The 14,255-nt window shown below is 42.7% G+C and overlaps 2 protein-coding genes across 2 annotated transcripts in view; one reads left to right on the top strand and one right to left on the bottom strand.

Annotated features, from left to right (window-relative positions):
• Window positions 1-11,041: 11,041 nt before the first annotated feature.
• FHIT (fragile histidine triad diadenosine triphosphatase) lies at window positions 11,042-11,957 on the bottom strand. Its single transcript, XM_044065048.1, has one exon. It carries the CDS (start codon window positions 11,824-11,826, stop codon window positions 11,374-11,376), a length of 453 nt encoding a protein of 150 aa, XP_043920983.1. The 5' UTR covers window positions 11,827-11,957; the 3' UTR covers window positions 11,042-11,373.
• A 68-nt stretch (window positions 11,958-12,025) lies between these two features.
• POMGNT2 (protein O-linked mannose N-acetylglucosaminyltransferase 2 (beta 1,4-)) overlaps window positions 12,026-14,255 on the top strand; it is a 369,016-nt gene continuing 366,786 nt past the window's right edge. The window contains exon 1 of the mRNA XM_044065045.1: window positions 12,026-12,080. The gene's annotated coding sequence lies outside the window, so the exon portion shown is untranslated. The remainder of the gene's footprint in view (window positions 12,081-14,255) is intronic.

Genomic DNA, 14,255 nt, shown 5'->3' with positions numbered 1-14,255 from the left:
ACAAAGGTGGAACTTCTGAGACAAACTTGTGGTTTTCCATCCACTCATCAAGGCTGCACTTGAAGAGGGTCAGCGAGGTACTCTGGCATATATGGGAAGTCTATTCCAGAGATGGGGCAGCCTCTGGGAGACAAACCTGTCTCTCCAGCAGGTTTTGTTGATGTTGCATATTAGATTTAGGCCATTTGAGCGGGTAATGCATGAGGAGTTAGACTTATGGATATGGAGCATCTCTAGTACGGCAGGGTCTGATATTGCCTTGTAGGTGAGACACAGATCACTTCTGAGCAATCTGTACGATACCAAGTAGAGTGAAAGTGATTTGAGCCTGTCCACATAGGACAGGTGTTGGAGGCCACGGATTCTTTTTGTGAGGTACTTTGTGGCCTTTCCAGTTGGTGCAGGTGTTTGGAGAGGTACATACCAAATAGGACGTTATACTCAATTATAGGCCTAATGAGGAAGGAGTACAGAGAGGTAATACCCTCCTTTTTTTCTGGATGCAATCCCTTTACTTATGACATGAACCAAATAAAATGCTTTTCTGACCACCGCTGCTACATCACGGTCAAATGTGAGATTGTCAACCTGAGTATACAAGTCTCTCACCACAGGTTGTGTGCTAAGAGGGCTGCCTTTGATGTGGTAATCAGTAGGGGCTATGTTTTTGCAGAATGGTATGATAATACATTTTTCTGTGTTTAACTTAAGACCATGACTTTGGCACCAGTCATTTGTTGCTGTGAGACCTTCTTGCAGTCTGTTAACATCATTTGGGGAGTTAATGACAACACCCAACTTACAGTCATCTGCAAACTTGGTCAGCCACAGGCCCTTTGTCTTTGCCTGGACCTCTGAGATGTAGATGCCAAACAGTAGGGGTCCCAAGACAGATCCCTGGGGAACACTACTAGTGACAGATCTACTGTCGGAGGTGGTGGTGCCTATTTTGACCTTGTGGGTCCTATTGGTGAGCCAGTTGAGCACCACCTGATGAGATAGGGATTTACGCCAAATTGAGTTAGCTTTTCGATGATGCCTGAGTGGGGGATTGTGTCAAAGTCCTTGGCCAAGTCAAGGTAAACTGTATTACTGACTTTCCCCCATCCAGGGCCTTGGTGACAGTCTCAAAGAAGTCACCCAGGTTCAACAGGCAAGATCTGCCCCTGACAAATCCAAACTGGGTGGGGTCAAGTGTTTGGAGATGCCTATGTCCTTGTTTATGAGATCCATAATAATACGCTCCATGGCTTTACAGATCAGACTTGTCAAGCTAATGGGGCGATAGTTTCCCGGGTCAGTAGTGGCACCACCTTTGTGCAAGGGGATGACAATGACAGTTCTACACTCTGCTGGAATGCTGCCTGTAATTAGGCTATGGCTGAAAAGGGTGCTCAATGGTGAAGCTAGTTCTTGCAGGAGATGGTGCAGAATACAGCCTGGGACACTATCAGGTCCCATGGTAGCTGTGTTCTTTTCCTTGGATAGGGCCTTTAACACTTGCTCTATAGAGATGTGAGGTGCAGGACAAGTATCAAGGATGTCAAATGGGCCTTTCGGGGGATGGGAGTGCAGTTTGCGCTGAACCTGTCAGCTAGCAGGTTGGCTAAGTCAACAGGATCAGTGTAAGCGGTACCGTTAAGTACTAAGTCAGAACAAACCCGGGCTTTGTCATGGAGGTTCTTGACATAACTGAAGAAGGCTTTGTGGTTTCATTTTGTTTCAGAGGCTAGTTTCAATTCATAATTGGCTTTGGAGGTTTTCACTAGTGATCTAATTTGCTTATTGAGGCTGAGAAGGGAGTTTTTCTAATTTGGAATTTGTTCCTTTTTACCCTTGAACAACAGTTTCTTCCTTTTGTTGTAAAGCCTGTTGATAGAGGATGTCCACCAGACAGGTTTGTGTCTCCTTGAGGAGCAGGTTTTAGTCCTGTTGGGTATGGCTGAGTCCATGCAGGTGTACAGGTGCTTGTATACTGCACTGGCGTACTGTTCAGCATAGCTGACTTCATCTGAGGGGGGCAGTGGTGTGAAGCTACTGATACCCTCCCTTAGGAGGTTGTAGTCCACTTTTGAAAAGTTTTTAGCCTGGTTACAGCTGGGGGGGGGGGGGTTGGGTGGGATAGAAACTTCGAATGAGACAGACCGATCATGGGAGTGGTGCAGCGGTCACCCATGTTGGTGAGAACCAAGTCTAGAATGTTATCTCCCCTTGTGGGGGGATGCGACGAGCTGTTCTAGTGTGTTACAATTGATGAAGTCAATGAATCCCTGGGTGAGTTCATTAGTGCAGGAATAGTTCACCCAGTCTATGGTGGGGTAGTTGAGGTCACCAAGGATCAGGGTGTTAGGGTGTACCTTGATGGAGCCAAATAGGTCCAGGTAGGAGGAGCGGGTGTCCGGAGTCATGGAGGGGGTCTATAGCTAGTTACAACTTGGATTGGTATCTTGCCAACTGTCAGCTGCACCTGGAGTAATTCCAGTGTATCATGCTGACAAACCAGTCTGGAGGTATGCCTGTCCTTAATGAAGATAGAGACTCCACCCACCCTTAGATTTTCCGACCTCATTTTGGGTCGGAAAGTGTGGAATGAGGTATAGCCTGGTAAGGCAGGGATGCTCTCCGCAGCCCTGAACCAAGTTTCCGTGACCACACAGACATCGGCATCTTCCAGTGTGAGGATAGCCTCCAGTGAATGCATCTTCAGGTTAAGACTCTTAGCATTAAGCAACATGACCTTCAATTTAGTTTTTGACAGATCTTTTATGTTGGAAAATTTATCTTTGGGCTATAAACTAAAAAAGGCACAATGGGGGAGGCAAGAGCCTTGGCCAGGATCCAGAACCCCAGGGGTGACAGGTGGAGGCCATCTATGGCAAAGCATCAAGGCCTGTCAACTATGTCATTCCAGGTAGACAGATACTGGATCTCCTTGGAAAGACACCAGAAACTAAGTCAATTGCTGAAGTCAATTATTTTTTGTTGGTGCTGTGGTATCATTCTTGGTGAAGGTAGGATGCTGCTTAGGGCAAGGGTCATACCTGCCTGGGACACATACTCTAAGAGAGCAATCATGTCTCTCTTTATATAGTCCAGGGAGGTATGTCTCAAGTCATTCACACCAACACGGACAATGACAGAGTCATACTTGTACCTGTTGTGGAGAGAGTTAAGTACGTGTGTGATGTAGTGGATTCTGGCACCTGACAGACAACTAACCATGACTTTCTCCTTGTCAAGCCTGGTGAGAGGGATATCAGTTTGTCTCACTATTGAGTTGCCAATGACTAGTATGTTTGGTTGTTATGCCTTATGGGCTGTGTTGGTGTATTGTTATGCCTAATGGGCTGTGTTTGTGAGACACTGGGGTGTTGTCTACTGTGTGTGATGTGTTGGTGAATGTATTTTGGGGGTCCCTGTTATTGAGGTAAGTTTTTATTGAAGACCCCTGCATAGGTGAGTGTGTGTTGTACTTGGTTATGTGATGTGGTGTTTGTGCTGGCAATATCCTCTTTGTCAGGAGTACTGACTGTGAGCATGGATTCCAGGTTACTGATGTAGATGCATTTCTCGCAAGTAGAAGAATTATGTGCTAGGAGAAGAGGACTGTCTGTGAACATGAGGCAGTTGCTACACTGTCTCAGTATACCCATGTCAACCAGGCTGGAATGTCTAGACATAGTGTTCTGAATACTTGGCGGACATATGGAGAGTGGGTTTTGATAAGGGTTTATCCACAAGAGTGTACATACAAAAACCTTAACTGTAAAATAACTGTCCTGAAGCACAAATGCTAAAAACAAAACTAAGATGCTTAGAATAGCAGATAAATCTATTCAGGCTACTAACAAGCAAGCAGTAATAAATGCAGAATAAGAGCACTTGAACACTTAAAAGCACACAGATCAGCAAAATAAGGTAATAAATTAGAACAGAGTTACAGTAAGAGCAGCTGAATACTTTTTTTTTTGTCAAGTGGAGAGGGAAGCAACAGAACAAGACTAAGAGACTACGGGGTTGTCCTTCCCAAATGCTCTCTCTGTGCATAGTAGACAGAGCTGATGAGATGGGAATAGTCGGAGTGTCTGAAATCAAAAAGCAAGGGGGGTAGTCCTTCCCAAATGATCTCACGGTACTCAGTTGAGTGAGAAAATGAGATGGGTCTGGGAGGAGTGTTCAAACACAAATTTACAGCAGGAGTGGGCAGTTCCAAAGCCATCACGTTTAAGACTACAACAATAGGGAGAGAGGGTGGGAAACAAACTGCATGCAGTGAAAGACCATGCTATTCAATTAATATTCAATGAAACAAATAAATGCAGTACAGTTTTGTTAACTATCACTGAAACAATGCAAGTGCAAAAAAGTATACTTAAATCAGCTTGTATGTCCAGAAAGTAGATCAGTCACAGCTCTATTCCTTAACTTTAGAAGGGTCCGTGAAACTGAACCACAGCCCGTTTGCTGGGGAGGTTATCTGCTTTTGCTCTTAGTGAAAAAGTGGTGAACTTGTTCCTACCCCTCCAGCACCAAGGCCCTTCAACAAACCAATTATAAATGTGCAGATGAATATGTGGTGGCCTGGTAGATGACCAATATTCTATAAACACAGCCATCTGTGTTGGGTGTCACCCCACCTGAAAAGAAGAAAGGGTTCTCCCTTTCAACTTTGTTGGGAGTCAGACTTCACGTGAATGGAACCGGTATGTTTATTACAAACTGCCTTCCTTATGGTTACAAAACTGATAATCAAAAGATAACTTTCTTGGGCTCCAATCTAGACAGTGCCTCCTTTGGAGACACTCTTAATTTGATAGCATTTCAAGTGGGATGAAGGAACTTTCCTTCTCATAACAAGAGATATTTTGAATTGCTGGGCATAGAGGTGCCCAAGTCATTGGTCATCCCATCCTTCTAACTTTTCAGAATGCCTTTCAGACTGCCTCTCTAAAGCCCAACTCCAAGCAAACTTATCCCAAGATGCTAGACACCTTCTTTAGTGTACAGGATTAATTCAGATATCTCTACAAGAATCTTGTGGTAGATCCAACAGTAGTTTCTTACTTATGTTGTCTGGGATGCTTCTACTGAAAGTGTATATGTCACTGACCATAAAGTTTAGAGTGGTTAAATGACAAATACACATTCTGAAACAGTTTACTATCAAAAACACGAAAATCACTTACACGAACGGTGATTTCTGTGACAAATAATGTCGACTCATACATATTAATGAGGTTGTAAGGTCGACGCAACAAAGTCGAGAATTTCTGTCAATCATACTTTGTAAATCCCCCATTTACATCCATGTTGTTAGTCCCTACCCTGTTTACATCCTTCTAAACGGATGTACACATGAACGTTGACATTCCGACTGTTGTTCCTACCATGTTTGAGGAGGAGGCTGTTGTGCATGTCAATGTCAACCTTTTGACTGTAAACGTTTTGAAACACCAAGGGGAAGTGTTAAAGTTAAATGATATTATGGATGGCATGTCCTGTATGATAACCTTAAAGAAAATGTCTTTACACCTATTCAGACAGCCTGTGGAGTACGTACCCATGGCATAAAATGCAGCTACAATGTATTGGACGCCTGCATCACGGCAGCTGCTTCTGGAACAGTGAGACAGTAGTCCTAAACAATGGATATTAGAAGTCAATTCCTGGATGCACTTGTAAACAATGGTCTAGGAGACCTATTCTGGATTTATCCTTGATGAAGAAACTCTTGGGACATGACAGGACTCTGACATTGATAGGACTTGTTCTACTGCTTTGCAAGGACGTTATGTTGGAAACGCCGTACCTGAAAGATGCTTATTTCATATAATCTGATCACAGACACTTCCTCAGGTTTACAGCAGGGGACAATCATTTTCAGTTCACCTTGCTTCTCTTTGGACTATTCACCACCTCAGGTATCTTCCTAAAATGTTTTTCTCCAGTGTTTGTCCACTAGGGGCAAAGGAAGTGTATAGCTGAGAGCTACACCTAACAAAGGTACTCCTGGAAGTACTACTGGACAAACATAAGATAAAGTTTTCCCCCCAGGGAGAAAGCCTTGATATCAAGGTGACTGAATATCAATCTGGTGCAGCTGAAAATGGCGGCAAGCTATGACAATGCTGTGGATGAAGACCCACTGGCATCTGAACAGTCAGACTCCACCATCAACACTTCTTAACATGGTGGACTGCAATTCAACTGGTGATTGATCCAAGTGGACCCAACTAGGGCTGGCCTAAAGTGTGTCACTTCTTCTATGCCAGATGCCAACTATGGATTGCTTGGAACTGGCACCTCAAAATCAAAAGCGGGTGGGTTTTGTATTAGAACATTACCCCACCAAATGTGCAGTAGCAAGGACTGCCCAAAGCCCACCCAGCACTTTGCTCATAACGTTTATTTTGAAAAGTGCTTTGAATAAACATGAGAAACCCATCCTCAGAAAGATGAGAATGCTAAATATCATAATTATTTCACTACAAAGTCTTTTCTCCCGTATTTGCTGGTACAAGGATTTCAATTTGCAGTGATGAAAAGCTTTGATAAATTACATCTTAGACTACATAATTTGTGTACTTACAAATGCTGTAGTGATCCAAACAGATTTACCTATTCAAACGAAGACAGAATATGCTGCATTTATACAAAAGTATTACACTACTATGCTGAGAATTACTATTCTTTAAAAAGAGACGGGTGCGAACACATAGTATGCTGCACGTATAAAAACTATTACACAGACTTAAAATTCCTATTCTGTAAAGGTGCGGGTGGCGACCTTTCTGAGATGTCTTTTTTATTGCATTTATTGTATGTATTTATTGTTCCACTGCCTCAGAATATTGCTTGTTGCCTTATCTCCAGAAAAATGTTTAAAGGAAGCTGGGGGGGGGGGGGGTGCAGGGGAGGTTTGCCCCCCTGTAAAAGCAATTACTGCACAACATTATACCAAAGAAAGGTGGGGGGGGGGTCCACAGGTTATGGGTTCGGAGTGCAAAACAGGAACTTTTGGGTACTGTGTATATAGTTCATAGTTCAGTACTAAGCTAACTGCCCTTGTGAGCTATTTTAAGCTTAGCCAATTATCCCTTGTGAGACTCAAACCCTGCACCTTGTGTTTGTAAGGCAAACACCTTAGCCATTATGCCACCCTCCCAACCCTACTGTCCTTCTGACCAGCTTCTTACCCTACAACACAGAAATGTGGTTAAAACTAAGTACAAAGTGACAAAGCAAGTCAGACACCCAGGACATGCGGTGGTTTCGACGGTGCACTTAAAAATGTAGAAAATAAGGATAACTTTATTTACTCTGTTTTACATATTGTATACTAAAGGCTGTGGTAACTGTATTTAAAGATAACATAAAAAAGCATGAAGCCTGTGTTACAAATATTCACCGTGACACTGTATAATCTGCATGGCTTGTCACTCAGCCCTGTCAATCATGTAGGCCCTGCCCATTCCTGCACAAAAATCACAGTGGGGTAATGTTCTAATACAAAGCCCCGGGTGGGAGATTGGCATAATGGTTAAGGTGTTTACCCTACAAACACAAGGTGCAGAGTTTGTTTCTTAGAATGGGTAACTGGTGAGGCTTAAAATGGCCCGGAAAGGCAGTTAGCCTAGTATTACCTTATGAGTTTTCTAGGTTTTGTATTAAAACATTACCCCACCAGATGCACAGTAGCAAGGACTACCCAAACCCAGTCCACTACTGTACGTTTCCCTGTAATTGCTAGTCTTACTGTGAATAAAGATGAGATACCCAACATCACCAAATAGAATATGGAAAACAGTGTAGTTGAATGTACACGCTGCTGCAAGTGCACGCTATCTATTCTATATAACATACACCTAAACTATTTGTAGTCCTCTGTGCAGGAACGCACATGATAGATCTCTTTACTTACATTGTTTTAATTATTATCTTCGCTGTTTGACATCCAATATTTATTTGCAGTGCCTCCCCCTATATGACAATGAATTTTCCATGTCATTCTGTTGCTGTGCAGATATGTATTTTTCAAAATGTGATTTTTTTTTTTATTTGTAATGTCTAACTTAGGTTCATAGGTAGGTACTAGGCTATCGGCCCTAGGGCCCATACAAGCCTAGCCAAAAAATGTACCCTGGCTTTCACCACCCAAGAAAATTATTTTCCTGTGCCCCTGTCGAGCAGAGCCACAGAAGTGATCCCCAGGGTGAATTTCCCATCCAATCATCAAGATTTTTCTTGAAGAGTGCTAATGAGGAGCTCTGTTTGACATAGATAGGTAGTCTGTTCCCGAGTATGGGAAGTCTCTGGGACAGGAATCTATCCCTCCAGCATGTTCTGTTTATTGTGGTGACAAGGTTAAGGTCCCTAGAGCGTGTAGCTCGGAGGGATTGGGATTTCTTTAAGTGGAGCATGTCCAACAGCTCTGGGTTTGACATACCTTTGTATGTTAGGCAGAGATCACCCCTGAGTAGGCGATATGCGATGGAGTAAAGCTGTAGTTTTTTGAGACGGTCTGCATAGGGCATATGTTTGAGGCCAGTAATCCTCTTTGTGAGGTATTTCTGTGGTCTTTCCAGTTGTTGTAGATGTCTTGTGAGGTACATACCAAAAGGGGCGTTGTACTCTATAATGGGTCTAATGAGTGATGAGTAGAGGGGAACAATGACCTCTTTTTTCTGGATGAGAATCCTTTTGTGATGAGATGAGCCACATAGAAGGATTTCCTGACCACTGTGGCGATGTGATTATCAAAGGAGAGACTACTGTCCACCTGTGTCCCAAGGTCTCATCACATTTTCGGCATTAAGTAGACTACCAGCTATGTGGTAGTTCATGGGTACAGAGTTTTTACCAAAGGGGATGACAATACACTTTTTGGCATTGAGCTTCAGGCCATGGCTTGGACAACAGGTATCTGTCTCATTGAGGCCCTTTTGTAGTTTGTCCACAATATTAGGAGTTTCGATTATGGCTCCTGGTTTGCAGTCATCTGCAAACTTTGTTAGCCAAAGACCTTCTGTGTTGGCCTGCACTTCAGAGAAGTAGATACCAAACAGGAGAGGACCCAGGACTGAACCCTGTGGTACTCCACTTGTCACTGGTCTGATTTGGAATCCGCTACTTTCACAGTGTGGGTTTTGTCCGTGAGCCAGTTGGCAACCCATCTTGTGACATAGGGATTTATACCTAGTTTAGTGAGCTTATCTATAATTCCAGAGTGGGGGATGGTGTCGAAAGCCTTGGCGAGATCTAAATAAGCTGTGTGAACCATTTTACCCTGATATATGGATTTGGTGACTGCTTCAAAGAAGTCAATCAGGTTTAGGAGACATGATCTGCCTTTTACAAATCCAAACTGTGTAGGGTCCAGAGTTTGGAGATTACCAATGTCTTTGTTTATGAGTTCCATGATGACACGTTCCATGGCCTTGCAGACCAGGCTCATCAGGCTAATGGGGCGGTAGTTTCCGGGGTCTGTCGTGGCTCCCCCTTTGTGGAGTGGGATAACTGTTGCGGTGCGCCATTCAATGGGTACAAAGCCTGAAGTGAGGCTATGATTGAATATGGTACTTAGGTAGGGTGCCAGTTCATTCTGTAGTTCGTGTAGAACGCAGCCTGGGATATTGTCAGGTCCCATGGATGCTGTGTTCTTGGCTTTGGAGAGTGTGTTTTTTACCTGTGCAGCCGTGATTATAGGAACTTTGCATTCTTCAGGTATAGAGATGGGCCCTCTAGGGGGTGAGGGGGGGGTAAAGTTAGCACTGAACCTATCTGCTAGGATGTTGGCAATATCAGTTGGTTCTGTATATTTAGTGCCATTATGCTGTAACTCAGAGCAGATCTGAGTGTTCCCATTTAGATTCTTGACATAGCTATAGAATGCTTTGTGGTTCTTTACAGTCAGTGGCAATTTTGTTTTCGTAACTAGCTTTGGAGGATTTTATGAGGGATCTCAGCTTCTTACTGAGGTTGACCAGGGAGTTCCTCCAGTCATGGGATTTTACTCTTTTTTGCAACGGTTTCTTTCTTCTGTTGTAGAGTTTGTTTATGGCAGAGGTCCACCAGATTGGCTTCCTTTTTTTAGAGGATGACATCTTGGTTCTATTAGGGATAGCATGATCCATACACTTGTGTAAGTGCTTATAAAGTGCATTTGTGTAGGATTCGGCAGTCATACCTCTATTGTCCGTATGCATGGGTGTCATGAAGTTTGAAGTTGGCCTTTGAGAAGTTTTTTACGATGGTTTCCCTAATTGGGGCTGGGATGTGGATGTCTAGGCCGATTAGCTTGTGGTCGTGGTGTAACTGCACTTATTTCGGGGGACAGTGGATTGCGGTAACTAAGGTAAGAGAGGGACACACCTGGAACCGTAGCGTTTAAAGTACAGTTCCAGTTGTTAACACTGACACATACCTCTCAATCTTTTAACGCCAAAACAACGCCTAATAGAATGGGGGGGGGGGGCAAAATACAGGGAGAGAATTTAAGTACTGCCTGCGTTTATAAATTGAGAAAGTTGCTAGGTTTACAACTTTTGTTAACATGCATTTCAAAAGAATGCAAACTGTGAAACTAAAATGTGTGCCATCATTTACCGACTTCCATGTTCAAAGAAAGCTGGGGGGTGCAGGGGGGCTTGCCCAACATTAGGATGGGCGTGTAAAGTACTACGTACATACTGCCCTTCGGTCCCACAAATACTTGAACCTGTCCTTACATCTCTTAATAACTAGTTTGCAATGGCAAGAACGGCAACATTGTGTCTCCTGTATATCGAAAAATGAAAAATAAAAAATTGGGGGAAAAAAAGAACAGCAACAAAAGGTCACAGATGGAATATCCAGAATGAATATTCAACAGGTACCCGGATAATCTTCAGGGCTTGTCACTCAGCCGTATTTTTGTCCTGTCAGTCATGCAGGCCATGCCCATTCCTGCGCGAAAATCGCGGTGGGGTAATGTTTGAATAAAAAGCCGTTTGCTACACACCTTCACTCCTCTTTGTCATTCTAAGTACTGCAACACACAACAGCAAATGGAACAGGTTTATTTTCATTTATATTAATGCAACATTGCCTAGGTCATACATGATCATTTAATAAACATGTTTCTTGTTTAAAAAAAGAAACATTAAAGCCCATGTGCACAGTTAAAAAAGTACATCTGATTTGCAAACTCTTGTCAGATAGAAAATAGATGTCATTTTTTTTCAGCTACAGAACATGGCCAGGCCATTTCGAGGTATGCCAAATGAAAACATACAAATGAATAAAATAATAACCATTTTGCGTGATGCAATGTTATTGGTAAGAAAAAAAAATCAATATACAAATATATGTGTTTTCCTTATATTTCCTTCAGCGTTATATAAAATATTTTTTAAGATCTGCTGCCTCTGTTGCCATATCTTCTTCAGATCTCCACTTTGTAGGAACATCCTCCGTACCTTTGTCATGTCTCTGAAGTTCATCATATATTTTATCATTTCTGTCAAAGTCCCCAGCTTTTCTTGGAAGCACATGCACGTGAACATGTTTTACGGTCTGCCCGGCTTCAGGGCCGTCTTGAATAGAAATTGTTAACGAAGTCGCATTAAAATGCTTTTCTACAACGTCTGCAACTTTTTGAGTTGTCTGGAACAGATCAGCTACCTCTTCGGGCTTCAGATCACGAAAACGTTCTGCTGGTCTGAAAGGACAAACCAATACATGTCCGGGAAGTACAGGTTTTCTATTCACAAGTGCAAATGACAATTCCGTCTGAAAGAACACTACAGATGACTTGATGATCTGCTGTCCGAATCTATACGTGCTCATCTCGTGGTTACGTTAACGAACACCGATCGGAGGTTAATACAACTTTTTAACGGAGAGGACTATATTTCTCAACCACGCACACACTGAAAAAAAATGGTTAAATTCACGTTTCCCAGTAACCACCAATCTTGGACAGTTACAATCAACTGCAAAACAATGTGACGCAATCTGAACGTATATTGGTCTGCCTACCAATCAAGGGGCGCCTTTGAAACCGGATTGTGGCGAGTACAGGCAGCGTACACAGAAATCAGGTTGAGAACCTTTTATTGTTATAGTACAATTGTATCACTTGTCAGTAGTGGGTCTCTGATGGTGACATTGAAGACGACGTGTGGTAGAAAACGATTAATTTCACTGTGACTGATTGTGTGGTGTCTTATCCGACGATATTGTAGTTTACTGGTTCACCCTCAGTTTAGCGCAGGAGTGGGCGTGGCGCGGATGATTGACGAACGAATCTGCATATGAAATGCGGCATGATTGGCATGCCATTCATATTAGCCAGTACTACTACTACTACGTTTCCCTTTCTTCTAAATGTTAATGTGATAATTGTTTTACCTAGTTGTCAAAACTTCTACGCAACTATAGAATTGTACTTCTTCTTTAACTGGTAGTCTATTGCTCCTAAAAATAGTCTGAACTTAACATTTTATTTATTTATTTTCGTACATCTTCTATATTTGGTGTTTGTCCTATATACTTTATTGCCATGGTTATTCTATGTATGTTGTTGTCATATTTTATATAATCTTATTGTTATTTTGTAGAGCTTCAGATTCTGTGTTCGGGTCTGGTCGGGCTTTTCCTGGGAAACGCACGTAAATAAGTAAATGTTTTCCTGCGTAAATTCTTGAACTGGTCAGGAAAAAAATGGCAGGTGGTTTTGTGTCTCATTTATGGAATAATATTAGTTGCTGCATTGTTTATAAAACAGATTATGTTGGCTGATCAGGATAGATGTAGCAGTGTGTGGCTTTATTGGGCTGGCAGGATGCATTCGACTAGATGGTACCATTTGCACCGATCATATATTTAGTTGTTGATGTTATCTGTATTGTAGCTAGATCCAATCCTTCTATGTTTTATCTTTACAGAACAGATGCTGTTTGGGCCGAGCTGTTCTACCTCTTCCCCCAGTAATGCCGCAGCTTACCTTGGAGTTTGAATTGTTTATTACCGTTTTGAAATATGTAATTCCAATATACTCAAAACCTGTAGACACTCTAAAAAATCTATTTATGGTTTAAGTATCCATATGTGTGTGTGTGTGTGTGTGTGTGTGTGTGTGTGTGTGTGTGTATACACACCATATGGGTTCACTAATTTAGTAGCAATTGCTCTAAAACCAAACAAATGCATTGAATTGTACATTTTACTATCCACAATTGTTGTCTTTCGGCTTTTCCTGGTTAGGGGTCGCCACAGCAGAACTCCGGTCCGCTAATGATTGGCAGTAGATTTTTACGAATGCCGAGGTGCCAGCTCGACGTTCAACCTTCAGCGAAGGCACGCCCATTTACGCATGTCTTTCGAACGCCCACCCAACCGGGGGGAGGACATGCAGACTCCACACGGAAGGCACTCCGCTTACTCCAGCCGAGAATCGAACGGGAGAACCTCTTGCAGTGAGACAACAGCGGTACCGCTGCACCACCACGGCTAGTACATTGTGCAAAGTTGACAATACCACATAATGTAAAAGAACTATGTAAATTTCAGAAGGAGCAGAAATTAGCAGTGAGTCTGGCAAACAGAATTACCTTCCTGGACAGTAAAAATGTGTTACCGGTAGTTCTTCGGCTAATGTTTATTGATTGCTAATGTTTTATGATTTCTTATTGTGTGGATTTTTTTTGGGTACTTTTCTGTTAAACCCCTACCACGTCTTCGTGCTGCTGTTTTTCAGCGCTGTTGTCATTATGCAGGACTGAGAAATGTAATGTGAAAAGAATCAATTCCCTTAGGTAAGGTTAAGGTTTTGTCTTGATTTGAATTGGCAGGCAGTACTGCAGACACGAATGTCTTATGCGATGCTGCATGATCGCAGGTTTTATAATATAACTCCTTTTGTTTCCATGTGACGGCTCACTGAATGCACTGGGGACTGTGAGCATTGTCAAGCCCGATATTTTCTTGTGTATTGTACTGCAGTACAACTCTGAAGACTTGTTCAGAGCACCATGCTTAGCTGAGAAATACATCTGCAAGGCGCTAGTTTGTAAAGGTTGCAGTTGTTGAATTGGCAGCAGTACACAGTAATCCGGAGACCTGGCCCACATCTTTCTCAGTACTGTGTGAAATGATACGTGCTAAACATCACCCGATCCAGGCATATCCACTACTGTCACTCCTTTCACCTTCTGTCCTAATGGTATTCCCCTACATTAACCTCCTTCAATGGTGCCCGGGGATTCTCTCTTGAC

The sequence above is a fragment of the Protopterus annectens genome, chromosome 3.part0 (genome assembly GCF_019279795.1).
Source record: "Protopterus annectens isolate FY-2018-M chromosome 3.part0, PAN1.0, whole genome shotgun sequence".
Classification (NCBI taxonomy): domain Eukaryota; kingdom Metazoa; phylum Chordata; order Ceratodontiformes; family Protopteridae; genus Protopterus; species Protopterus annectens.
Note: the sequence above shows the minus strand (reverse complement) of the source record. Positions and strands in the feature narration are given on the sequence as shown.